The sequence below is a fragment of the Phyllostomus hastatus genome, unplaced genomic scaffold (genome assembly GCF_019186645.2).
Source record: "Phyllostomus hastatus isolate PE091 unplaced genomic scaffold, TTU_PhHast_1.1 phas_scaffold_55, whole genome shotgun sequence".
NCBI lineage: Eukaryota > Metazoa > Chordata > Mammalia > Chiroptera > Phyllostomidae > Phyllostomus > Phyllostomus hastatus.
This window is the reverse complement of record NW_025334035.1, coordinates 13,398,123-13,424,901: the sequence shown is the minus strand read 5'-3', so window position 1 is coordinate 13,424,901 and position 26,779 is coordinate 13,398,123. Positions and strand designations below refer to the sequence as shown.

At 46.8% G+C, this 26,779-nt stretch overlaps 1 protein-coding gene across 1 annotated transcript; it reads right to left on the bottom strand.

The window, feature by feature from the left end:
• Positions 1-258: 258 nt before the first annotated feature.
• SHMT1 (serine hydroxymethyltransferase 1) lies at positions 259-21,870 on the bottom strand. The gene is made up of 12 exons (XM_045824117.1): positions 21,714-21,870; positions 16,921-17,035; positions 15,879-16,024; positions 12,247-12,362; positions 11,390-11,550; positions 9,172-9,253; positions 8,471-8,683; positions 6,967-7,083; positions 5,215-5,337; positions 3,510-3,626; positions 2,870-2,980; positions 259-2,561 (listed from the first exon to the last, which is right to left on the bottom strand). The coding sequence occupies exons 2-12, from the start codon at positions 17,014-17,016 to the stop codon at positions 2,389-2,391; spliced, it is 1,455 nt and encodes a 484-aa protein (XP_045680073.1). The 5' UTR covers positions 17,017-17,035; positions 21,714-21,870; the 3' UTR covers positions 259-2,388.
• Between the last annotated feature and the right edge of the window lie 4,909 nt (positions 21,871-26,779).

Genomic DNA, 26,779 nt, shown 5'->3' with positions numbered 1-26,779 from the left:
GGAAGCCAACTAGGCTGGCAGTTCTGCAGTACTGATTCCAGGGCTCCACTTCAGAGAGCAGCTGAAGGCTCTCACAATATCTGTGGTGCTGAGATGCCCAGCCTGAGCGGCTGCCTCACACCTGTCTCTCCAGCAACCTTGCTCCTTTAGTGGAGTCTTCAGACTTTAGAAATTGTAGCTTTTCCATAATTGACTGTGATAGCTGAAGTTAACACATGTTGTACCAGAATCTGGAAATGGGCCATGATAGCTCACCTGTCATTTCCAACCAGCTTTTAACTTTTATTTCAAATTAGTACAAAGTGTAATAGATTCCAACCCCAAACAAATAACATTTCAAATCTGAGGAAGGCCCATAGATTCTACCCTAAATGCCAGGCCTGTTTGTTTCAGTGATGCATCTGTTGGCCAAGAGCAGTGGAGGATCTTGCATGTTCACTGACCACTTACTTCTGCCAGATAACATGCCCTGCCTCCCTGGGCCTTTTGCTGTTGACGTGGTAGCACTTAACTGGTGGGGGGCCCATGGTAGGTGTGGATGGCCTTTATAGGCACTGATGCCCCTCCCCCTGCCAGGCCAGCAATCAGATGTTACCTCCCATTTCCCTGGAGAGCACCTAAGAAAGTGATTTTAGTTCATGCTTTCAATCAAACCACCCAGCTGCCTGGCTTTTCTCTAATACTGTGATAGTGAAAAAACTGGAATCTTTTATAAGTGATAATGGTGGTAACGGACTGCAAAAAGGAAAAAGCATCAAGTTGTTACTGGCTAGAAGCAGAAACAGTCTCGGCTGGTAAGGTTGGAGCACACCAAGTTTTCTGGAGCCCTTTCTCTGTTGGGCACTGACCTAATGTGGCCTTATCTACTGAGGTTTAGTTATGCACATGGAAAGGAGGAAGTAGGAAGGATGGAATGAGCACTTTGCAGTGAACTAGGCTGCTGGCATGGGGCCCTGGCTCCCTGGGAATGAGTGTTCAGCTCCAACATGGAGGCTACACGGGGTCTTAGAATGCCCTTTCGTCTTGATCTGGGGAGGAGTCAAACCCTTGAAAGGATTTTTTTTAACAGCATAACAGCTCCCAAATTGAGGCATAGATGTGGGCACTGGTGTGTCGTCACCCACACCCAGAGAGACTAGCAGCTGTCCCCCCTGGGTTGGGGTAAGTGCCAATATAGTGGACCCTAGGCCACAGGTGCCTTCCAGGCAGACCACAGGGCTCCACCCACTGACTGCCCAATGCTGGCTGGCTACACAAGTCGAGCTGAGAGAAATGCCACCTTTAAGGTTGCAATGAAAAGCATAGTCTGTAAGGAAATCTTGTTATTTTTTTGAAAAGTATTTTATTACTGCATGTTTGTCCATATTTGTGAATATGAACCTGAGCTCACCACATGAGCTGCGGTTGTCACAGTGACGAGGGTGAGAGTATAACAGGCGTGTGTGACAGCAGCTCGTAGGTATGGCTGCACCAGAGTAAATGCCAAACAAATAGTATGAGAAGTGTACTTTTTAAGAAATTAATTTATTTGAGTTATTTTTGAAATATAAAAATTGGTTGTATTTTTTAAAGCTATAATTCTTGTAGACATTCTGTGGTTAAAAATCTGTGCTTATTAAAAATGGTCATTTATGTTTTGCACTTCAGCTTTATGAAAAATAAAATTTCTTTGGGAAGGTGACATTTGGCTTCCTGATTACAGAAGGGAGTTCTCTCAACAAGGCAGGGGAGCCTGTGGCTGACTCTGAGAGCGAGAGAGGATCAGGTGCCCCAGGCCCTCCAGCCTGCCCAGGGGGGATGGTGAAGACCATTTCTGCAGCATACTGAGTTGCTAATAGAGAAATCCACATAGTGGGTGGCACCTTATATAGACTTGTCTAACTTAGAATTCTGATTGAAAGCACATAGCAGAAGCTTAAGGAGAATTTCCCTCTTCAGTTGTAAGGTCATAATTCAGTTCTCTGGCATCCCACCAGGTAACAAAATATGGGTAGCTTTTATAAGCTATGAACTTATGTTTCTTATTTGCTTCATTGAGTTGGAGGAAACCCAATATCTCTATGAGAAGGGTGAGTAAAATTACTGAAATCTTCCCAATAGCTCTGCCCTACCCCACTGTTTAAATGAATTAAGGCTAAATAATATTTCATTTTTCCAGAATAATGATACATATAGTAGTGAGATTCAGATTTAAACTTAATAATTTGTCCCAGACTTAACTAACAATGAGGCTTAAACAGATTTTGATTTGTAAAGATAACATGAGAAAAGTCCCAAAGAAACCCTCAGCGTAGAGAAGTTGACCAGATCCTGTGTAGGGCGGTGCTTCTCTCCTGGGAAGGGCACTGTGTCCTTGGGTAAGTGCCTCGGGCAGTCCTGGTGGCTCCTCTAGGCATCAAGCAGGCCAGGCAGAGGGAAAAGAGCTGCAAAGCTCTCCACCTCCTCCCTGAGAGCTCTGATGCTGCTAAGGTGCTTCTCATCCCCTACCAGTTTCTCCTTGAACTCCTTCAGGGTGGCCTTGACACCAACGTCGTTCTGAATCTGCAGAGTCAGTTCTATCCCTGTGTGGCAGAGACAAATGAGTCCTCTGGGGCTATGAGACACACCCAAAACCCAAATACCCCACCTGGGGGCATGACAGCTGTAGGTACTAACATTGATACCAGAAATTATTCTTGTGCAAGCCCTTCCTTGGTCAGGACAAGTTCATAAATGCCTCAGACCAGATGGTTTGCTAGCGATGTCTGTTGTCTCCTGTCCCCAGCACTCATCCTTGGCACAGAAATTTCCTTCAGTGGCTGGGTCTCAACTGTCCAAAGACTTCATACACACAATATGATGTGGCAGACTTCCAAACCCACATCCTTACCTTTGTGAATGAAGAGGGCTACTTTTTGGAACTCTTTTTCCAGAAGTCCGCGGGATGTCAGTGCTGGGGTCCCCAGTCGCAGCCCACTGGGCCGCAGTGCGCTTTTGTCACCTTCAACATAAATAGGCTCTGTGTAATATTTGGGTCGCACCCAAACTCACCACTGACCACTGTGCACTACAAAGGGGCACTTGTACAAAAAGAACAGGCCTGCAGATGGCGGTTGGATTGAAGAGCACAGGTGATTTCCACACTAGAGGTGGAAGCCAAGGCACACGCAGTGAGCACATTTTGACTGTGATGTGGCCTTTGCTCCTACAAGTGAGTCTAGCATCTGTCTGGGTTTGGATTGCAACAGCCGTACCTGAGGAAAAACCTGTGGAGAAATCCAGCCTGTGTTCCAGGGCCCCTGCCTCCCTCATCCAGAGCCTTCCCCCTCAATCCCCTGTCCCTGGCAAGGTTACAGCCTGTTAGAAAGAGTGGTCCAGGAGAGAGCCACAACTTAGCTCCTGTTTGGCAAGGTGTACTTATCCCCTAGTCAGCTGATGCTTGTCCGCAAAGCCAGTTATCATCAGCTGTACCTCTGCCTTTAAATGCAGACAGGAGAGGTGTGGAAGAGAAAACCAAGGGGTATTCTTACCTGGGCAGGTGTTCTTGTTGCAGGCAATAGAACAGGCTTCTAGCACCTTCTCAGCCCTGCCACCGTCCGTGCCTTTGGAACGGAGATCCACGAGGATCAAATGGTTGTCAGAACCACCTGGAAACCAAGTTGGACATGTAGGAATGCAGATGGTCAATTCCATGCCAAGTGAAGGAATGTACCTCTTCTTCAGAAATGAGGGGTGGGGAGGAAAGAGCTAAAGCAGATAGGGTCAGAAAGGTGAATGCCGCACTACGTGTCCTGGAAGGCTTTAAAACACCTGTAAAGAAAAGATGCTGCAGGACCTGAGAGTTTGACAGAGGACAGCACAGTGTAAAAAGGGTGCCTGCTGATGCAGAGGTCGGCTGTGAGGTTGAGGGGAGAATGACCACACAGCCCACTGCAATGACCCAGCACACTGCATCATCACTGCTCCAGCAAAGGGCCTGAAAGCTTGTCTGGGGAGAGACAGCTTGCTCAGTGACATCCATGGCTTCTGTTTCCTTTGACAAATCACTTGGGAAGCTCCCACACATCTCTGAAATCAATCTTCAAGCCTCCCTCTGAGGCAGCACCAGAGTAGCCAACAGTTGTTCCATTTACAGTAACAACATTCTGGAATTGGCCCAAGGTCACCCAGAAGTCTTTCAAATACCTGGATCTCTCCACTTTGAACTCTCATTAATACCAAGTCATTGACAGGCAACAACAATAACTTCCAAGATGTATGAGAGCTGAGTTAATGCTTAGCTCTGGACCCACAGCTCAGAGCTTAAGTCACAGTCCCCACAGCCTCCCACTACTAATCATGTGGCATTAGTCAGGCAGCTTGACACTGTGGAAGCTCAGATGCCCATTTGTAAAATATGACCAACAATATACAAGGCTGTCGTGAGGGGTAAGTAAGGTGCCCTACATAGTGCTTGGCCAGTGCTGGGCACGAGGCCGGTATGCAGAAATGCTGGCAGCAGTCATATTCACCACAATCTGCTTCAGCTGCCAGCATCAAGTCTTCAGACAAGAAGAGTAAACAAGGCGGGATCACAGGCCCGGGAGCTCAGGAAGGGAGAGACTCCCTGGGAGGCTCCAAGCAGCAGAGTTGCCAGAGCTGTCTATAGCCAAAGGGAATGTGGCCTAAATCCTTGTGATGACTGAGATTCCTGGGGCTTTGTTACTGGAAGACATGGAGGATGAAGGAGAAAGCACAGAAAGGAAGTGAAACAAAATAGAAAAGAGGAGATACCCAGGACTGCTGAGAAGATGGTGTTTGCCCCAGCTCTGCCATTCGCAAGGCTTGGTGTAACCCTCACAGAGGGCAGCAGGCAGAGTAGGCACCTGCTCTACAGGGCACCAGGACCCACCTTCCTGAACCACCTACTGCTAGCACACATGGCAGCCATGTGAGCAAAGATAACAAAGTACACTGTCTGCCAGAAAAACTGTGCTATCCTAACTGTGTGAGCCCACAGTGACCAAGGTGGACGGCACCTCTGAGCAAGGCCTTCACCGGGAAAGGCCATCTCACTCAGCACCTGCTCCTCTGGACGTGGTCCCAACTCGTATCGCACCTGCAGCCACAGTGCCACAGCCACCAGCCTGCAGACACACACTGACTGGGTGAGCCACGGTGTGAGGCTGTGTGCAACTACAAGGAGTAGGGTCACAGCCTGGGGTCTGTGGGTGCCCCCCAAGTTTCTGTTGGTACCTGTTACTACTTTGTAGCCCAGCTCCATCAAAGTCTCAGCCAGAACCCTGCAGTTGGCCACCACCTGGCACTGATAAAGTCTGAATTCTGGAGTCAGGGCTTGCTTCAGAGCCACGGCGACCCCTGGCAGGAAGAGACAATGGGTTAAGTAGGAAGGGCGGGATCAAAAGACAGACAAAATACATGTTTCCACCCAGACTTCCTTGCTTTTCAGTGTCACGGAAAGGCACAGATTACATTCACCTGTCCCCCCAACAACAATGACATATATATATATCCTTGTTATATATATATTTATTTAAAATATTTTATTTGCTTCTTAGGAAGAGGGGAAGGGAGGGAGAAAAACATCAATGTGTGAAAGAAACATCGATCCTTTGCCTCTCGCACATCCCCAAATGGAGCCCTGGCCCGCAACCCAGACATGTGCCTTGACTGGGAATCGAACCAGCGACCTTTCTGTTTGCAGGCCAGCGCTCAATCCACTGAGCCACATCAGCCAGGGCATTGACATATTTCTAACCCCACAGTTACCTGGCTAAACCTCCAGACCTCTTCTATTGGAGGAGGTGCTTTTGAGGTAGCCTTTCTTCCAGGCACAGAAGTTTTGTGCTAATAAAATGATCACAGCAAAGTTGTTCTTAGGCAAGATAGATTTGAGTCATTTTAAAGCTTGATATGTGAAAACGATTGCTTAGTTGCCCTGAAAGCTGATGCTTCGATGCCAAGTTATGCAGATCTTTCAGATCAGAGTCCAGGTGAGAGGTGAGGCCTGCTCTGCCCTGCACATCCAGACTGCTCTGGTGCCCAGTGTTCAGTCCTGAGGGTTGCCTATGAGGCACAGAAAATGGAGGCGAATGCAAAATTCATGTGCCCAAGACCCGCCACAGAGGCCTCCAATCAGTGTATGTGGAAATGACTGGAAAAGGCCCAGAGCAGCCAGAGGCTAGGTAATGCCACCATCTGAGGGTTGAAGGAACTGCAGGTGCTGAGCTTGAAGGTACAAAAGGGGAATATAATAGAAAACACCCTGGTGGATGCCCTGCCCCATGCTCTGGTGCCTAAGTTCCTCATTCATTGTGTCCTCCTCTCCCCTTTTTGGAAACACTAGTGCCTCTCTTGATGGAGAAATTACACCTTTGTCCTGGGCTCTTCTAGCAATTGCTTTGTTCCGAAGAAGACAGTGGAATAACTCTTGAGATCATCACAGATTTCCTAAGCCACTTGTAGAGAGGAGGAATCAGTCAATGACCGTGTGCTGGGAGGTTGTGGAGTCAGACAGATCCAGGGGCTGCAGGTGCAGCCCTGCAATCCAGGATGCTAGGGTCAGACACAGGTGCCTCTTCCCCCCTGGAGGACAGGATGTCAGGGGAGAGGCATTTTGTCCTTGATCATCGCACTCCCCTGCTATGCCTTCTTCCAGTTGTCAAATTCCTTCCCTGTTATTTCCTAAAGAGGGCTACCCACAAAATGTGCCTGCCCCTCAGTTTTGCCTAGGAGTGGCTACCCATGTCCCTACCTTACACAGTCATGAGTTCCCCTTGTCTCCCGTGTTAGATCTCCTAGACAGAGATATTCCTCTAGTTTATCCCCAGCGTGGAAGTCCTGGCACCAACTTTGGTGGGCAGGTGAGACTGGAGTGAGAGGCCACAAGATGAACAAAAGCAGGAGAACCCTCAGACTGACTGCAAAGGGCCCGCCAGGGGGAGGTACACCGTCCGAGGGTTCAAGATGGGTTTGGTGATGTTTTACCAGCAATGGCGTGGTTGTGGGGGCCTCCCTGCAGTCCTGGGAACACAGCAGAATTGATGAGCGACTCCAGGTTGTACAGGATCTCTTTGCCAGTTTTGGGATCCACGCTGCACACTCCTAGGTGAAGAAAAACATCAGAACAGATAGGCTGTCACCTCTGTTTTCTCCCTGCCTGGACTCAAACCCAGGCTGGCTAGGGGGGCACTCAGCACAAGCCTGGCCTCTACTGCTGGAGGTGAGCCCTGGTGTGAAATGCCATCGGGCAGAGAGGGGGCGCATTTCCAAGCATGGGCAGACCACCCTTTCACAGGTGAAATGAAAAAGTGAAAATTTCTCTCCAAAGAGATTGAAACGAAGAACACTCCTTGTGCATACTTCCTCAAAGGAGTGTCAAAGAGCAGCCTTCTAAGATGACTGCTTTGAGGGAAACAAGACCCATGTGGCTAGATAAGGGGATAAGGAAGGTTCCTTTTGGAGTAAAAGTTAATAATCAGCAATAGCAACTACTAATGTCACTATAGAGCTTCTTGTGAGCCAGAACTACTCTAAGCACTTCACCTAAATTAATTCGTTGAATCCTCACAAGAGTGGTCTAAAGAAACTGGTACTGTTATGATCTCTACTCTAGAGTGAGGAAACGAGGCACAAAGTGGGTGCACAACCAGCCCAAGACCACAGTGAATGTGGGCACAGCCAACATCTGCACTGGCTGGCTGGGTCCAATGAGCCAGGGCACCCAGGGAGAAAAACGGCATCTCCCAGGCTGGTGGGAAGGGCTACGGGTCGCAGAACCTGCAACCCACCTGAAGGCCCTCAGAGGAGTTTAGGGGCTTCCAGTGGGTACATGGGTGTGTCTAGGGGCTTGGAGCCCCTGATTCGGGGGTAGAGAGAAATCCAGTCTCCAGAGGGCTGCTTTCTCTGCTGATGCCAGGCTCATGCACCAGGGCCCACCCTGGGCTGAATGAGGCCTGATCACCACTCTGGCTTTCTCAGGTATGGGAATCCCAAAATAGTGGGAACACCTACATACCTGTGGTCTATAAGCATTCCATTACTGGAGAGAGAAATTCCTTACTAAGATAATAAAACTGGCACTATGACTTATACATCAATGCCTTAGGGTTTGATTAGTGTGAGTCTTTAAGAGAAACATGGTGGACTACAGCAAGTTCACCAAAATAACGCTGTACTGCGAGGCCTTCTGGTAGCCTGCCCAGCCATGCATGTCCTTCCTTTCATCCCGACAGCCTCCTCACAAGGAGGATTCGCTGAGCCAAAGAATGCTGGCACCCAGCACAACAGCCTTCCTCCTCTCCCAGCACCCAGAGAGCTGTGCTCAGGGTTTCTTTCTAGGTCCCTTCTATAAAGCCTATCTTTGTCCCCTCCTAAGGAGCTCTCTCGGGTCCTAATGTCTTCAAGGGACCCCAGATGAGCACTTCCCACAGCTTCCTAAATTAAATGTGAACACCCAGCCACTGCCAGCACCCCACACCCAGGGGCACACCTCGCCTGTAGAAGATCATGCCGGCCCGGCAGCCTCTCAGGGTTTTGTGGGTGGTGGTGGACACCACATGGCAGTGGTCAAAGGGGGAGGGCACCACGCCAGCCGCCACCAGCCCACTGATGTGTGCCATGTCGGCCATGAGATACGCCCCATTGTCATCAGCAATCTTCCGCAATCGAGCGTAATCCAGGTTTCGGGAGTAGCAGCTGGTTCCTAAGATGGCAAAGGTGATACTGTTGTCAGAGATACCCATGGCCAACCGAGGGTCGGCTGCAAGGTGGCCTCTGGACATATATATTTGAAAGCTTAGAGATTCCTCCCTCTAAAATCTGAAAAAGGAAATGAAGAATATTCTTGAAAAACATCTTTGTGCTAAAGGCAACCACTCTGATCTCTGCCTCTTCAATGTCATGGTAGTCAGGATGACCCCCAACTATTATTACCATCCCCGATTAGTCAAGAATGAACATTTCTAGATGCTTCTCTGAGGACAGCCTCACATCTTATTCCACCTAGTACTAATGTTGACAAGACAGGCATCTGTCCTGAAAGAAAAGAATATACTTAGATCCAAGAAGCTCAGCTACCCAAAGTAGAAACCAGCAGGGAGCAAGGATGGGGTGGGGAACACCGTCATATCTTGGCTTTGTAAGAGGCTCAGGACTGGGACTAAGACAGCTGTTTTCTGCCCCGTTTGTCACCTGCAATAATCAGCTTCGGGTGGAAGAGGCGGGCGTTCTCCTCCAGCTGGTCATAGTTGATGTAGCCAGTGTCTGGGTTCACCTGTGGAATGCCATGGACACAGAGCTCAGGCTGCCCTCTCCAGCCTGCCTGCCGTCCCACCTAAACTTGCACCAGCCATCAAGGACAAGATGACTTCTTCCACATGCCCAAAGCTGTTTGCTCCTCTCTGCCATGAAAACGGGAAAGATGTCCCAGGCCAGGACTTGAGGGTGAGGTGTGATACGAGAGTATTCAGCCTGCACAAGTGGGGCAGACAAGTGAGTATCGCTCCCGGACCCACGATGCCCTGAGGGGTCCCAGGGGGAGAAGTGAGCCCCTGCCCGGAGGGCTCTCCTAGGATGAGAAGAAATGAAAAAGCCACTCCTGAATGACATAGGAGTGGTGGACAAGCAAAGACACAGTTACCTTCAGGAATGAGACAAAGTGCCTGCCAACAGCACTTTCAGTCCAAGTACAATGAGGCCAGAAAAAGGAATAAAGGCATAAGGATGAGAAAACAAAAAAGCTGACATCACCACTATTGTGTACCTGGAAAAATCCGACTCTGGAGGCAAGCTATTAGAATTAGTAACTGAATTTAGCAAGGTCACTGAATGTAGGGTCAAAAACCAAAACTCAATAATATCCATATATATAAGCAACAAAAAATAGAAAATGAAATTTTAATAATTATATCATTACATAGTTTCAAAAGCCATAAAATATCTAACAAAAGATGTACAAGACCTCTACATAAAACCTTATTGAGAGAAAGTTAAAAACACATAAAAAAATGTTACAGTAATGACAGCCAGTGTGCTTGTGAAAGGACCAGCAACAGAAGAGCGCCAGGAAGAGAGAGCCTCTGTGCTGGGCTCTCTGAGTGTTATTCAGAATAGAGTGTTATTTAGGCCAGAGCCCAAGGCCACCAGTGGGCGGGGCGTCCCCACTGCGTTCACAGGGCTACAGCCTGCATAGTGCCTGTCAAAGACAGGGGTGGCTGCAGGGAAACAGGTGCAGCCCCGGGCTTGCTAATGCCAGGAAGATGCTTCAGTAACAGCTGACACCAGGCCAAAAAGCGTAAGGCCCCCAGAGGGCTTGTCTAAGGATGGAAAGCAAGTTGCTGATTGCCCTGCCACCATTTTTTTCACTGTAAAAGAAACTGTAGGAATATCGGCTTTTGTGGTCTAAGTGCAAAGACAGAGCACTGTGTTACTACTATCATGTTTCAAAATCCATCTTCAAGGTGAGCGTTGGCCAATGCAATATCTGTGACCAGAAACGCCAAGGCTTTCCATGAAGAGAAATGAACTGTCATTCGTGTACAAAAAGCTTATGTGCAAATACTAGAACTGAGACAAAGGTTAAGAATAAAAACAGCAAACAATCAAGGACATGCAGCAATGACCAACGAATACCAAGAGAGAGAGCAATGGCTTGATTTTCTTAAAAGGATAAAATCATGTCTGACAACTTTGCTAATGGTGGGACATGTGACAGTAACCATGAACAGCCCATCATCAATACACACCACAAGGAGATAGTTTCTGGACATGAGAAAGAATCATCCTGTACACGGAGTATACCATGAACAAGCCTGCAAGTTATCTCTTTTCTACCCATCCCTTTAATTATCTTTATAGGTAAGTCACTAGGCCCTTCATGAGCCCATGAATCTTACATGCATTGTTTTGACCAAACTGTTTACAGATGAGCAGGGCCCCACACAGGCACATGTCAGCCCCACGTGTGCACACAGCCTGGCTGACTGGGCTAAGGAGAGCAGACTAGGCGCTGATGGTGGGCTGCTGGTTCTAGAGCTGAAGCTAGGGACACAGCTGCTGTCACTAGGGGTCCAGGCATGGTGCACCTGGCTGCTGGAACTGTCATCCCAGCTGTCACTGCCCCCTAGTTCTGGAGCAGTCAGTACCCCTGCTGTGGCTGGAACTTCCTCTGCAGTTGCCTCTCCAGCCCTGCTCTGTGCCTCAGCTCAGTCCCTTGTGTCCCTCCCAACTGTCCCCAGCTTGCCCTGCATGTCCAAGGAGTCCCCATGGCAGGAAAATGACAAATAGTGAAAGGTGGAGACTCCTGTAGTGCCAGGTGAACAAAACGGATTCCTACCAGGACAGCCAAACATGAGAACTGGAGGCTTTCTGAGCAGACAGGCTACAGAGCTATGCAGAGGGGCGCTCTTACCTTGTAGGGCATAGATTCGAAAAAGATGGACGTAGCAGAGATTTTCTTCTTATCTGTCATGAACCCGTGGGTCAGATGGCCTCCATCAGGCAGGTCCAGGCCCATGATGCGTCCATGGGGTTCCACCAGGGCGGTGTACACTGCGAAGTTGGCAGGGGACCCTGGGCCGGGCAGACCAGAAGAGGCACCATTGCTTCTGCCCATGAGGCAGCCAGCAGGACCCCAAGCTTGGCCACTAGGGCACCAACCAGAAGTGGCTGGAACAGATGTCTACCATGATGTAACAGAGTGACATGCTCCTCTCTGACTCCCTCTGGCTCCAATCCCTGTTATTTCCACAGCTCCCAAGCTTACAGCTAGCTTCAGACATGATAATCATGAGAGGAAATTGCTTGGGGCTGGAGTTTTTACAAAAACAGCCCTTCCCATTTTCCCTTCCCTTCACATAAAAGAACCTAATCTGAGAATTAGGTGTCCCATCTCATCTTGGCACCTTCTGGATCAATAAATCTTTTCTCCAAACTCTGAGCTTTGGCCTTTCAAAGGGTGGGGCACTCAGACTTTGGACTGGTAACAACCACACCTTCCTGGCACCCTCTGTACAAACCCCCTTGAGAGGAAGGAAAGGGGGATAGTCAGGGACAGGGCACTATCTCTGAGGGCTGAGAAGAGACAGGGGACAAGGACATGGAGAAAACCACACACACACACACACACACACACGCGCGCGCGCGCGCACGCGCAGGATGGGCTTCACTTATTTGTAACTTCTGCTTATGGGCAGTCCTCCTAGGACTCCTCTCCAGGCACATCAGCCCCGGAGACTGGCCCCAGGCCTAGTAAGACCTGGTGATTACCTGAGTAGGGCTGGACGTTGACTCCCCAGCACTGGGGGTCCAGACCATAGACCTGCAGGGCTCGCTTCTGACAGAGGGTCTCCAGCTCATCGATGAACTCAGTGCCACCGTAATACCTGTGTAAGAGAAGCAGGGGACTTAGGTCCACGGTGGCATGGGGCAGAGAGGTCAGCAAAGCCGGGGTGGGACAGAAGAGCAAAAGGGGAGAGACTCAGTGCAGACTTCACAGGACTCATCTTCTGTCAGTGCCAAACACTGTAACTCTGAACAAATGTCTCCTCATCTGTAAGGAAATTCTGAAAGAGGTAAATGGGCGAAGCGTGCATTTGCATTGTGCAAAGTGAATAAGCCAGTGGTGACTGTATGAGCCCCCTTATGTAAGGTACCAAGAGTAGTCACATTTACAGAGACAGAACATGGAATGCTGGTTGACCAGGGGCTGGATGGGGGGACAGGTGGAGACAGTTGTTGGCTTTTGGGTTTTTTTTCGCACTGCTAATAAAATTTTACTTTTCATTTAATAATTACCAAATTTTATCATACATTTATGCATTTTATCTGTATACATCCTAATAATCATAATTCAACCCAAAAGAAAATGTTTAACACTTATGCCTTATGGTCACAAAACACTTTAAAATTTTTAAATTAAATGCATATACTTTTTTCTTAAGATTTTATTTATTTTTAGAGATGGGAAGGGAGGGAGAAAGAGAGAGAGAGAAGCATCAATGTGTAGTTGCCTCTCAAGTAGTCCCCACTGGGGACCTGGCCCACAACCCAGGCATGTGCCCTGACTGGGAATTGAACCTGCGATCCTTTGGTTCGCAGTCCGTGCTCAATCCATTGAGCTACACCAGCCAGAGCAATATACATTTTTTATTATAGTAAAAAACATAACATAAAATTTACCAACTCAACTAATTTTTTAAAGGTTTTATTTATTTATTTTTATTTATTTATTTATTATTATTAATTTTTTTAGAGAGGGAAGGGAGGGAGAAAGAAAGAGAGAGAGAAACATCAATGTGCTGTTGCTGGGGGTCATGGCCTGCAACCCAGGCATGTACCCTGACTCAGAATCGAACCTGCGACACTTTGGTTTGCAGCCCGAGCTCAATCCACTGAGCTACGCCAGCCAGGGCTTTTTTCATTGCTTTTAGAGAAAGAGGAAGGGAGGGAGAAAAAAACATTGATGTGAGAGAAGGTTGCCTCCCAGGCATGGATTGTACTCACCTGGACCAGGGATGAGAACTGAAACTTAGGTATGTGTCCTGACTGGGAATCAAACCCACAACCTTTCAGTTATGGGACTACACTGAGACATACCTGCAAGGGCTCCATCTTAACCCTTTTCAAGCACACAGTTTAGTAAGCAGTGTTAAGTGCCTCACATTGCAAAGTGCATTCACGTTGTACAACAGATAGAACTTTTTCATCCTGCAAAACTGAAACTCTACACCCACTGAATGACAACTCCCCACTTCTCCCTCCCCCAGACCCTAGTGACCACCACTCTACTTTCCATCTCTATGATTCTGACTACTCTAAGTACTGCATATAAGTGGGCTCATGCAGTATTTGTCTTTTTGTGACCCGCTTATTTCGTTTACCATAATGTCCTTAAGATTCACCCTAGTAGCATGTGATAGGATGTCCTTCTTTTTTAAGGATGAATGACATCCTATTGTATGAATATACTACATTTGCTTGTCCATTTGTCCATTAGTGGACCCCTGGGTTGCTCCCATCCATTGGCTCTTGTAAATAATGCTGCTGTGCACATGGGTGTGCAAATATCTATTTGAGGTCCTGCTTCCAATTCTGTTCAGTATATACCCAGAAGTGGAATTGCTGGGTTATATGTAAATTATATTTTTAATTTTTTAGGGACCTCCATATTGTTTTCCACAGTGGCTTGCACGTTTTACATTTCTACCAACAGTGCATAAGGGTTCCAATTCCTCTCTGTTCTCACCAACACTTGTTTTGTTTTTGATAGCAGCCATCCTAATGGCTGTGAGGTGGTATCTCATTGTGTTTTTGATCTGCATTTCCCTAATGCTAGTGACTTCGAGCAACTTTTTGCGTGCTTGTTGGTGGGAGCTGCTGTTTAATGGGTACAGAGCTTTGTGCAAAACAAAAGAGTTCTGGAGATGGATGGCGGTGATGGTGGCACCATACTGTGAATGTACTTAATGCCACTGAACTGGGCATTTAAAAGGTGCTAATTTTCTACTATGCCTATTTTACCACAATAGGGAAAAAGGGGGAATGAAAGGATTTTACTCACAATGAGGCTGGTTAATAAGAAGCTAGGAAAGTTCCTTGGCAACTGGAATGGGGAAACTGAGACAGACAGCTGAACGAACTGGCTGAGCAATTTACAGCCAGATACAGAAGGTCACCAGGGCACTGGGTGCCTAGCAATGGGCAAAACTGCTGCCAGACCCTCGTCCCCAGGGTGGCCTTTCCTTCCCTGGCATACAGCTCGTCATGTGGTTTAGACCCCCTGCCCTGGTGCCAACCAATCGGTGGAGACTACGACCCTGAAAGGATATACCTGGAAAAGCTGATGAATACTGTATTGAGATCTTTCCCTAAGACCTCCCCCAGAGTCACCTCTGTAACACAAACTCAGGTATGCTCACCGTGAATAAACAAAGACATTCCCATCACTAACGATTCTAAGAGTTTTAAGAGCTCAAGCACCAGAAACCAAGCACAAAGTCCAGATAGTTTTGATCATGCCACAAGTTTGAAAACACCTGGATTCGAGTCCCAGCTCTGCTCCCAGTGTGCAAACTTGACAGGCCACTGAATTTGAGTGAGTCTTAGCTTTCCCATCTTTAACATGGGGAACACAGCACTACTTTCCCTACTACGCTGCTAGGAGCATCAGATGATATTAATTGTGAAAATACCCAGTGAACCCTTCAAGGCACAATGCAAAAGTTAGTTATTTACAGTACGAGAAAGATGAGCAGTCAAAGAGTTGATCTGGTTTTGGGCCCTTCTATGGAGAGCTTCAGGGTACCTCAGGACAGAATGCCAGTTCAGCTACAAGGGGCCCCTCCCTGCCCTGTGTCCTTTGGAACACAGATGTACACATTTGCAAAAAACATGCATCAGATTCTGTAATCATCACTTTTGCCTGATGACAACTGTAAAAAAAAAAGAATATACTGTCTCATGGTTCTCAGGGTGAAGGAGTGGGCTGCAATCGCTTCATATGGAAACCCAACATTCATAGCACAGAAAGGGTTTCCAGTACCACTGGTTCAGTTTCCACTTCTGAGCCACTCCTGAAACAGATCCTGAGACAGCAACAATTACCCTCCAAACATCACTATAAGTACTTACTGACCGTCTTCCAGAGACTGGATGACCTTTCAGCAGCTCCATACTCCTCCATGGACTGGCTTGTTATTCTAGAAAGCCCCAGAGGGACTGTTAAAGTAACCCTGAGTCCAGCTGCTCCTAGAACACCAGTGCCATCACGTGCTGGGCGCCAGAAAAAAGTTATGTCAGAGAGCAGGAGGGGACAGGAGTCCTCAAGTGGTTTGGATTCTATGCTGATTCGGGATGTCACCTCGCTAAGTAAGAGCAGGCCTTTGACAACATTCACGTACCTCTGGCCTGGGTACCCCTCAGAGTACTTGTTATTTAGGCAAGAGCCCAGGGCCTCCAAAACTGCTCTGCTGGCAAAATTCTCTGAGGCGATCAGCTCTAATCCAACCCTCTGCCGTTTGCTTTCCTTCTTAATGATGTTGTAAACCTGATGAGAAAAGAACAATAGTATGGGAAATGTAGAAGCCAAAGAACTTACAAGTATGACATGTGGACATGAACTAAGGGGGGGAATGTGGTGGGAGAGGGTGTGCAGGGTGGAGGGGAGTGAAGGGGGGGAAATGGGACAACTGTTATAGCATAATCAATAAAATATATATAAAAAAAGAAAAAAACAGGTGCCAAACATCTGGATCTTGGAATCCAACATCTTGCTCTGATCAAAGCCATAGCCTAGTGAAGAGAAGAACCACTGATAGAGAGCCATGTTTTGTGCTCAGAAGCTGACCATGACCCAAATAGATAACTCAGATATACTTAAAATAAGTGTCTCACCTAGTTTTTAATCGTATACCATCTTGTTATCTTTATTTCTACATTTTGCCATGTTTTTCCTCCCTGAACCTTATTCCTGGCTTCTCTTCTCTAAAATAGAAAGGAGACAAGTGGTCGCCTACAGTTTGGGACCCTGGTCAGGTAACTGCTAACGGGTTTGAGGTTTCTTTGTGGGAGGGCAAAAGTGTCCTGAAATTCACTAAAAACCACCGAATTGTGCATTTTAAATAGATAATTTGTATGGTAATTGAGTGATACCTCATGTATGAAGCTGCTATAAAAATACATTATAAAACTTGCTTCTTGGTGTCTAAATGTACTCTCTGAATTGTATCAAAAGGGTCCAATCTCAGTGACCCCTCTCCACAGCCCCCATAGCCAGCACAGCACTCTGTACTTTGTAAACTGGAGACCACTTAAATTTGCTCTGGAAGGGCCTTTAGCACTTTGTCAGATGCTGCCTCTAAATCTGGCACTCCTGTACTAATTGCAAGGATATTCTGAATAAAGTATTTTTAGGAACACCCATGAAGACCCCATATACCTCACCTCTATGTCGTTGTCCTTCAGCGGCTGTGCCAGCATTTTATTGTGCGAGTGCCACAGGTCAGCATCCTTGGGAGCCCCGTTGACCTCAGTCGCCATTGCACTGGTTCAAAGTTGCCTAAAAATGGAAGAACTTTCAACATGAAATTTACTCAAAGCTCATTGAAACCTGTCAGTTCTCTGAGTTGCTAAAGGACCAACACTATTTTTTACCCTTTCCCTCAGAACTGCCCTGCAAACATGAAGATATTCTATTGCAAAACCACAGTGTGGGACTTCCGGTTCCTTTCTGAACTGCGGATGTCAGCTTGTTATCCTGTTAGTAATGAGAACTATGTCTGCTCCCTAGGAACTCTGGCCCAGCCGACAGACAGTTCAATGCTGCCTTTTCTCAACTAGCCTCTTCCTGGGTATGGCTTATCTCTCAAACTAAATTCACCCCCTTGAAGGCACAGGCTGTGTGTTACTTTATTTTTATTTTATTTTTTTAAAAAGATTTTACTTATTTATTTTTAGAGAGGGAAGGGAGGGAGAAAGAGAGAGAGAGAGAAACATCAGTGTGCCTAGTCATGTGTCCTGACTGGGAATCGAACCTGCGATCCTTTGGTTCACAGCCTGCGCTCAATCCACTGAGCTATGTCAGCCAGGGCTGTTACTTTATTTTTTTAAATCTCCCACAGAATCCAGTGCAGCCAGACATGAGCTGATATTTGCCAAATGCCTGAGCAAATGAGTTACTGACTTACATGGTATTTTTTTTCCATTTTTCCAGAATTAAAATGAGGCTCAGAGCCCTGGGTGGTGTGGCTCAGTGGATTGAGCACCAGCCTGTGAACCAAAGGGTTGCCAGTTTGACTCCCGGTCAGGGTACATGCCTGGATTGTGGGCCAGGTCTCCAGTGAGGGGTGCTGGAGAGACAACCATACATTGATGTTTCTCTCCCTCTCTTTCTCTCTCCCTACCCCTCTCTAAAAACAAATGAATAAAATCTTTAAAAAAAAAAGGAAGTGAGGCTCAGAGAAGTACAGTATCTTAGCCCAGGGCTGCATGGCAAGTTGGCCATGAAGGTCAGACTCAAAACCCCCAATTACAGGCTCTAAGTACCCATAGGGTTCCTACAGAAACTGTAAGTCAAAGCATGCACTTGCTTATATATAACCCCCCTGTAAGAATTATAGGTCAGAGCTGCATGTTGATATTTTTCATCAGAAAACTATATCCCATTAAAATACTGGAAAACATACATTTCTTAACATGTTTCTACAAAGAACAAGAATCTGTGATCAGTGGCATCTCCCCTAGTGTGAAAGTTTAAATGTGTACAGGAACCAAACTCCCTTATCAACAGTTGGCAGCTTTTCTGTAGTTTTCCATTAATTTGGTAAGTTTTCACCCAAAATTGATTCATTCGACAACTATTTATTGAGGACTTCTCTGTGCCACCGCTGCATTGCTACTGAGAATACAGTTGTGAACCTAATAGACTGAGGTCCTGGCTTCACGGGACTTCCATAGTGGGGAAGATGAGTACCAGACCAAACAAATGCACTATATGCAGAAGGATGAAATGGGCAAAGTGCCATGAAGGACAAGAGCTGGGTGCTGGGGACACAGAGCCAGGGGCCTCTGCTAGGAGAGGACATTACGAAAGAGCCCATTTCCCAAGAGTACTGTGAAATAATAAATCCATATTGGTCTCTGTTCCTACAACCCTTGTGATTTCTTAAGTGAAAAGAGCAGAAAGAGCATCTCTTGTTCTAATGCAGACTCTAGGTGGCTCCTGGATGGGCTGGCTGGTCACCAGAGACCAAGCCCTGATTAGAAGCTTGGGATTCTCAGCCCTGCCCCCAAATGTCCCCAGAGGCAAGAGGGGCTAGAAATGGAGTGATGGTAATCATACCCATGTAAGGAAGCTCCATGAAATCCCAATAGTAGGGGTTTGCAGAGCTTCCAGGTGGGTGAACATATCTACACCGGGAAATGACGCACCCCAATTCCACGGGAACAGAAGCTCCCATGCTCAGGACTCTCCCAGACCTTGCTCTGGCTGTTTGTATCCTTTATCATATCTTTTAAAAAACTGGTAAATGTTAAGGGTCTTCCTGAGTTCTGTGAGCTGCTCTAACAAATGATGGAATCCAAGTAGGGGGGTCACGGGAACCTAATTCATAGCCGAGTTGGACAGAAGTTGCAGGGAACCTGGGGACATACTCCTTGTGATTGACACGTGAAGGAGGGTGGTCCGATGGAACTAAATTAACCCAGGTTACTACCAGGACTGAATTGAACTGTAGACACCCAGCTGGTGTCACTGAACTGCTGATGTGTGGAAAACCCCCACACACCTGCTGTTAGAAGTGTCATGAGTGTGGTGGTGGTGTGAGAGTAAAGAGAAACACAGCAGAAAGGTTATAGTTGTTTCTATACAAGCACACACACAGTATAATTTGCTAGACAAACTGTACTTAATTTGCACATTATTTAATTTATACTTTATTTAATACTCATTAAATGAAATAGTCCAATAGCCCCAAGTTACACTGATCCTCCTTAATCTCTGGTAGAGCTCCTAAAATAATCTCTAACCAGGAAATTCCTAATTGGGGCTTTCAGGCAGCCATTATTTTACCACACTCACAAGATTAGAAATGCAGCCATTCCTGCAAAACAAAGGTGGAAGCACTTGTATGTAAATGCAATGGACACATGTGGCAACAGCTGGACCACCTTGCCAAGAGCAGGCAGGCAGGCAGGCAGGCCGGCCAGCCGGCAGCCTTGAATGTGGCTGGCCAGGCCTGCATTTCCTTCAGAGGTGGAGAGGCATGTAAATCGTTTGGGTGCTGTGCCCATGGCTTTTCCACGCTGACCTCTGCTCTCAAGAATGGCCAATTCAACCTGTGCACCTGTGTGTGGGCCAACATACACACCCTCAGCAGGTGGTAGGCCCACCAAAGTACCAGAGTCAAAACAGCGCTCCTGGTGTTAGGATCTCAAAGAGAAAAGCTTCTTTTAAATATTAATGTGTGTGTGGGGGTGGGGGGGCTATAAAGGGGATAAATGGTAATGGAAAATATACAATAAAAAATATTGACTAGTCAAGGTTAAAAGGGATTTGAGGGTGGCAAGTGACAGAGAAGACTACCAACCACTGAATAACTCAAGTCCAGTGGAACCCTCCTCCTGTGAGCGGGTCAGACAGACCAGGTGCTCTGGAAGGCATTCAGTTCCACAGTGCTCAGGAAAAAGAACAGCATCTCGCCTTCCTCTGCATCTCGCTCACTTCACTTCTGGGTATCAATCTGCTGCCCTTTGGCCTGGTTGCAAATATTTTCCTTATTCAAGATGCTACTTCTAAGTGACACTTAGTTCTTAACCCCAGGTGAACTTAACCCCTGGCTGTGCAGGCACCAGAGTGCATGGGTGGCCATCACTCCCTCCCCAGGCCAGCAGTGCCCCCCACCAACTGCCCACCCACCTGGAGTTCTCTCCCCTGTACACTGCTGCCACTCAGATCAAGGCATCCCCCAGATGGAGCACTTAATCCATGCCTTCATTAAATTCATATCCTCAAGTCCATATTTAACTTTTTTTAACCATAAAGAAGTTTTAATTCTTCATTCAAAGTACAAGATTCTTTGTCTTGTTTCAATTAACTCAATTATAGATATAACCTATTTTGTCTAGGAAGTCAATTAAATCTATTATGTCCAGCAGCATCCTGAATTACAGTAAGAAAGACAAAGATCCTGAGTGTGATGCACCAACTTGACTGGGCTGAGGGATGCTGCTCACTGCATAACAGTGTGCCATAATCCTCACCTCAAGCTTTGGGAGAGAGACCCAAGTCACCTGCCTCCCCATGGCTCCAAATCTCAGACCCTGGGCCTTGGTCACAACTGGAACCACCCTGTTGCATGTCTTCTGTAGAGATTCTGTGATCTCTACAGAAGAGAAAACTGAGGCTCAGAGAGCTGAGTGGTTTAAGGTCACCTAATAAAGAGAATCTGAACTGTTTTACTTCTATTTCCAAAGCCCTTCTTCATCACACTGCACTAAATAAAAGCCTAATTACCCACTCCACTGCATTCTCCCTCAAATAAGAAATTAAAACTTTGATTCCATAACAATCTAAACTGCTGTTTCCAGAGCAGCACCCTGCCTAATTGGTGGCATGTGTCTGCGCAGTGCTCGCCTGACCAAGGTTCACTTGACTTCCAGAACCCGAGCCAAGGACTCCACAGTGAGACGTCAGTCTCCTCGAGCAGGGGTGGCAGAGTGCAGACAAGGCGCAGTCCTCCCCTACGCGGGTCGCACACTCCGGAAGCAGCACGACCACTAACGCAATAGTTGAGCGCACAGGCTTCAGTGCGCCTCGGTTCGATTGAGGGTTGTGCCATTTTGCTAGCTGCAGGGTCGCGCCTAAGTCGGCTCTTCTCCCCTAGCCTCACCGTCGTCATCTGTAAAATGGGCTACAGGATAGCACTCTATTAGCAGCTCTCTTATGAGAATACTGTAGCAGGTGAAGGGCTGCGCTTAAATGTTGAATACTTAACCAGAGAATGCTTAGGAGGGTGCGGCAGGCGTAAAACTGAGGTTCCCACCTCTACTGCATCTGTGTGTGGCCAGGCCACGGCCGCCCAACCCCTCTCACCCCACGCACTAACAAGGAGCTCCCCACTTCCTCGGGCCTCTCAGCGCCACGTGGGGGTGGGGAGTGCCACCAGAAGACGCTCACAGCAAAGCGCTCAGCGAGCAGTGGGGTCCCCAAGGCCCTGGACCCGAAGCTGCCCACCTACCGAAAAGAGATCCTGTGCACCACCCTGGAGATACCTAGCCCACGTAGACTGCAGAGCGACCAGAATCCGAGACCCCGGCCGCGCAGGCGCCAGACGATCAACCACGCTGGCTCAGGGGTGAAGGGCGCGCAGCGGCTAAGGGTTACTCCGCACCTGGCGCGCGCCGCCAGCCCGCCCCACCTCTGGAGGCGCCCAATCAGAGTGCGCAGGCGTGACCCTCTGTGGCGGAGCTATGGGCGGACCTGGCCCCCAGGGCCGGATGAGTGCAGAGTGAGGGCCGAGTGTGGAGCCTGGTCGGGGCTGGGCGGGGGGACTGCGGGGCTGTCTTGGGCTGGTTGCGTGCTGAGGCAGCGGGGATTTCCCGGAGGACAGCGGCGGGCTTGTCCCAGTAACTTGGGTAGGCCCTGGGTTGGTGAATTTAGTTGCTTATATTTAACTTTTTCATTGTCCTATTTACAGTTTAGCAAGGTGGTCATTTAAATAGGACAAACGTGGATTCGAACTTCATCACTATTACTCTGTACCTGTGGAATCCTACGCCAGTGACTTCACTTTTTGAGTTTCATATTGAATTAGAGATAATTAGATCTGCCTGGCATGGCTGTCAGGAGGATTAACAGATCTAAAACACTTAACATTATGTCTGACTCATAGTAAGGACTCAATAAATATTAGAATATAAATAATAAGAATAATAAAAACCAAGAGACTGCACAATATAGGGAAAAGAACTCACGAAGATTCTCTCCTTAACCAAATTCTACTCAGGTTCTCCCGAATGCTTTTTTCTCTCTTTATCTTCACCAGGAAACATACTTACTGATTTTATTATTTTTATTTAAAGATTTTATTTATTTGCCCTGACTGGTGTGGCTCAGTGGATTGAGTGCTGGCCTGCAAACGAAGGGATCTCCAGTTCAATTCCCAGTCTAGGGTACATGCCTGGGTTGCAGGCCAGGTCCCTGTTGGGGTGCATGTGAGACTTCTTAGAGGGGAAGGGAGGGAGAAAGAGAAGGAGACAAGTATGAATGTGTGGTTGCCTCTCACATGCCCCCAAATGGGGAAACTGGTCCACAACCTAGGAATGTGCCCTGACTGGGAATCCAATGGGCAACCTTTTGGTTCGCAGGGCAGCACTCAATCCACTGAGCCACACCACCCAGGGCCATGCTTATTGATTTTAGAGAGAGGAGAGAAATTTCTATCAGTTGCCTCTACTATGAGCCCCTAGGGCAGAACCTGCAACCCAGGCATTTTCTGTGACTTGTAAATGAACACGTGGCCTTTCAATTTATGACAACCACTTGAGCCACCCTGGCCAGAGGACTCATGAACTCTTTTTCAATGAAGTCTCTGTGGGGTCAATACGTGGCTCTCCCACCACCTGTGATAGGGCTGACCAGGGGGCCCCTGGCCAGAGGAATGTGTATTGTTTTGGAAATGGGTTGTAACTCCCTCCTTATCTCCTTTTGGGAGCAGCTTCTTGTCCTGTGACTGCTTCTTGACCTTTTTGCACGTAAACATTGAGGTAATATAGTTTAGAGTCACGCATAGCACAAGTGCCTCCTTTGTCTGGAATGCCTTATAACAAGCCTCAGACTGGAGGAGATGCAGTCTCTCTTGCACCGACCCACTGCCATCAGTGCACTCCTCTGTGATGTGAGTAGTAAACGTCAGGCATATTCACATCTGCTAGTACACTGTGTGGTTATTTTCCTGGAATATCATGAACTTTTGAGCAGCTTCCCGGTTTAGAGTTCCTGCATTACAGCCTGAATTTTAGACTTTCATATTTGTCTCTGCATTGTCCAGTTTTAGCAAGGATGCTGCTAAGTCAGTTTGACCAGAACCCTTGACCCTCCATATCTGGTTGGATTCCTCATGCTCCACCACCTGGGTGATGTCTGATCACCCTGGCCTAGTCAGTTTAGCCAGAATCCCAGTTACTTCTGATGTTTCTTCCTCTAATTTTCCATCCACTGACCCAAACTCTGCTCCTTGGCTGTAAAGTCCAACTTGCTCATGCCATATACAGACTTGAGCCCAATCTCTCCCACCCACAGTGGTCCCTATACCTATCGAAATAGTCCCCCCTTGAATAGTCTTCCTTATTTTGTCATTGAATAATTTGTTCTTTAACAGCTTCTAATCTTTTAGTCCTTAGTATACTACAACACTCAACCTCTTGCAATGTCAAGCAATTTTCTTTTTCTTTTTTAAAAAAATATTTTATTTATTTTAGACAGAGAGAAAGGGAGGAGAAAGAGAGGGAGAGAAACATCAATATGTGGTTGCTTCTTGAGTGCCCCCCTACTGGGAACCTGACCTGATTTGAGACCCAGGCATGTGACCTGACTGGGAGTAGAACCAGCAACCCTTTGGTTCACAGGCTGGTGCTCAGTCTACTGAGTCACACAAGCCAGGGCTTCAATTTTATTTTTTAAGTATATTTTATTGATTATGTTATTACAGTTGTACCATTTTTTCTCCCCTTTCTCCCCCTCCTCCCTATACCACCCTCTCCCACCTGCATTCCCCCATCCCCTTAGTTCATGTCCATGGGTCATAACATATAAGTTGTTTGGCTTTTTCATTTCCTATACTATTCTTTTTTTTCTTTAATTTTGTTATCCCCTTTATCCCCCTCCTCCCTGCTCCCCCCATCCCCCAGCGCTACCCCCACCACTTAGTTCATGTCCATTGGTTGTATGGCAAGTTCTTTGGCTTCTCCATTTCCTATACTATTCTTAATCTCCCCCTGTCTATTTTGTACCTACCTATTATGCTTCTCATTCCCTGTACCTTTCCCCCTATTCCTCCCCTCCCCCTCCCCACTGATAATCCTCCATGTGATCTCCATTTCTCTGATTCTATTCCTGTCCTAGTTGTTTGCTGAGTTTTTGTTTTTTAGGTTCAGTTGTTGATAGTTGTGACTTTGTTGTCATTTCACTGTTCGTAGTTTTGATCGTCTTCCTTTTCTCAGATAAGTCCCTTTAACATTTCATATACTAAGGGCTTGGTGGTGGTAAACTCCTTTAATTTGGCCTTATCTGGGAACCACTTTATCTACCCTCCCATTCTAAATGATAGTTTTGTTGGATAGAGTAATCTTGGATGTAGGTCCTTGCCTTTCATGACTTTGAATACTTCTTTCCAGCCCCTTCTTGCCCTTAAGGTCTCTTTTGAGAAATCACCTGATAGTCTGATGGGAACTCCTTTGTAGGTAACTGTCTCCTTTTCTCTTGCTGCTTTTAAGATTCTCTCCTTACCTTTAATCTTGGGTAACTTAATGATGATGTGCCTTGGCGTGTTCCTCCTTGGGTCCAACTTCTTTGGGGCTCTCTGAGCTTTCTGGACTTTCTGGAAGTCTATTTCCTTCTCTAGATTGGGAAAGTTTTCCTTTATTATTTTTTCAAATAAGTTTTCCATTTATTGTTCTTGTTCTTCTCCTTCTGGCACCCTTATGATTCAGATGTTATAGCATTTAAAGTTGTCCCAAAGGTTCCTAAGCCTCTCCTCATTTTCTTTGTTTTTATTTGTTTCTTTATTCTTTTCGAGTTGAATGTTTATTTCTTCCTTCTGCTCCAAATCACTGAATTGAGTCCTGGTTTCCTTCCCTTCACTGTTAGTTCCATGTATATTTTTCTTTATTTCACCTTGCATAGCCTTCACTTTTTCTATTTTGCAACCATACTCAGTCATTTCTGTGAGCATCCTGATTACCAGTATTTTGAACTTTGCATCTGATAGGTTGCATATCTCCTCGTCACTTAGTTCTTTTTCTGGTGTTTTTATCTGTTCTTTCATTTGGGCCATATTTCTTTGCCTGGGCGCACCTGTTAAATTGTAATGGGCAGAGCCTTAGGTATTCACCAGGGTGGGGCAACCCTCTTTTTTGCGTTGTGATACCATATGTGGGGAAGAGGTCAGAGAGAGAACAATGCCACTTGCTCAACTCTTGCCCCACTTTCAGTCACTCCCCCCACTACCCACAAGCAAATTGGGCCCTTCTGGTGCTGATTCCAGGGTGGGTGGGTTTGTGTATGTTCTAGTACCCTGGGGCTCTCTCCAACAAACACTCCTATGAAGCTGGGAGTTTCTCCTGTGTTTGCAGCCCCCACAGGTTTTACAGCCATAGGTTTTGAGGCTTTATTTCCCCCACACTGGAACTCTAAGAACCCACTCTTTCTGGGTCACCTCACAGGCCATGCTGCTCTGTGCCTCCCCCAATCACAAAATTGGGGTACATATCTGACCTTCAAGGACAAATTTGGATAATTTTTAAAAATCACTCATATTGCTCAGCAAAGTGCATGGAACTAAGTAGGTGCCTAAAGAGTGTTGGGGAAAAATGAGGTTAAAAACAAACCTAAAATGGCCCTGGCCAGTGTGGCTCAGTCGGTTGGAGCGCTATCCTGTAATAAAGGGGTTGCAGCTCAGTTCCCTGTCAGGGCACACGCCTAGCTTGTGAGTTTGGTTCTGGTCCAGTCTTGTGTGATTCCCCATCTAGGCACACATGGGAGGCAACCATCGACGTTTCTCTCTCTCATCAGCGTTTCTCTCTCTCCCTTCCTCCTTCTCTAAAAAGCATTGAAAAAAAAGTTTTGGGGTGAGGATTAAAAAAAAAGGAAAAAAACCTAAAATAGTCATGAGAGAAATTTTTGGAGTGATGGAAATGTTCTGAAATTGATTCATGATGGTAACAATTCTGCAAATTTACAAAAAGTCATTGATTGTACATATAAAAACAGGTGAATTTTACAGTGTGTAAATTATACCTCAGTAAAGCTGTTTTAAAAAACACAAACCAAATCTAACTTACTTGAGTGGCTAAAATGGAGAAGACAGAAAATGCCCGGGGCAGCTGTGATGTGTGAACGGACTCGCCTGCATGGGAAGCGATTTGGCAGTATCTATTAACACTAACCAGATACCTGCAATCCGTGGCCCAGCAATCCCAGTCATGAGTGTACACGCAACAAAAATGTGTGTGTGTGTACATATCCTCCAAAGGCAACTTCTTTTTATTAAACCACTTCAAAAGAAGTTACAGACATCATGACTAC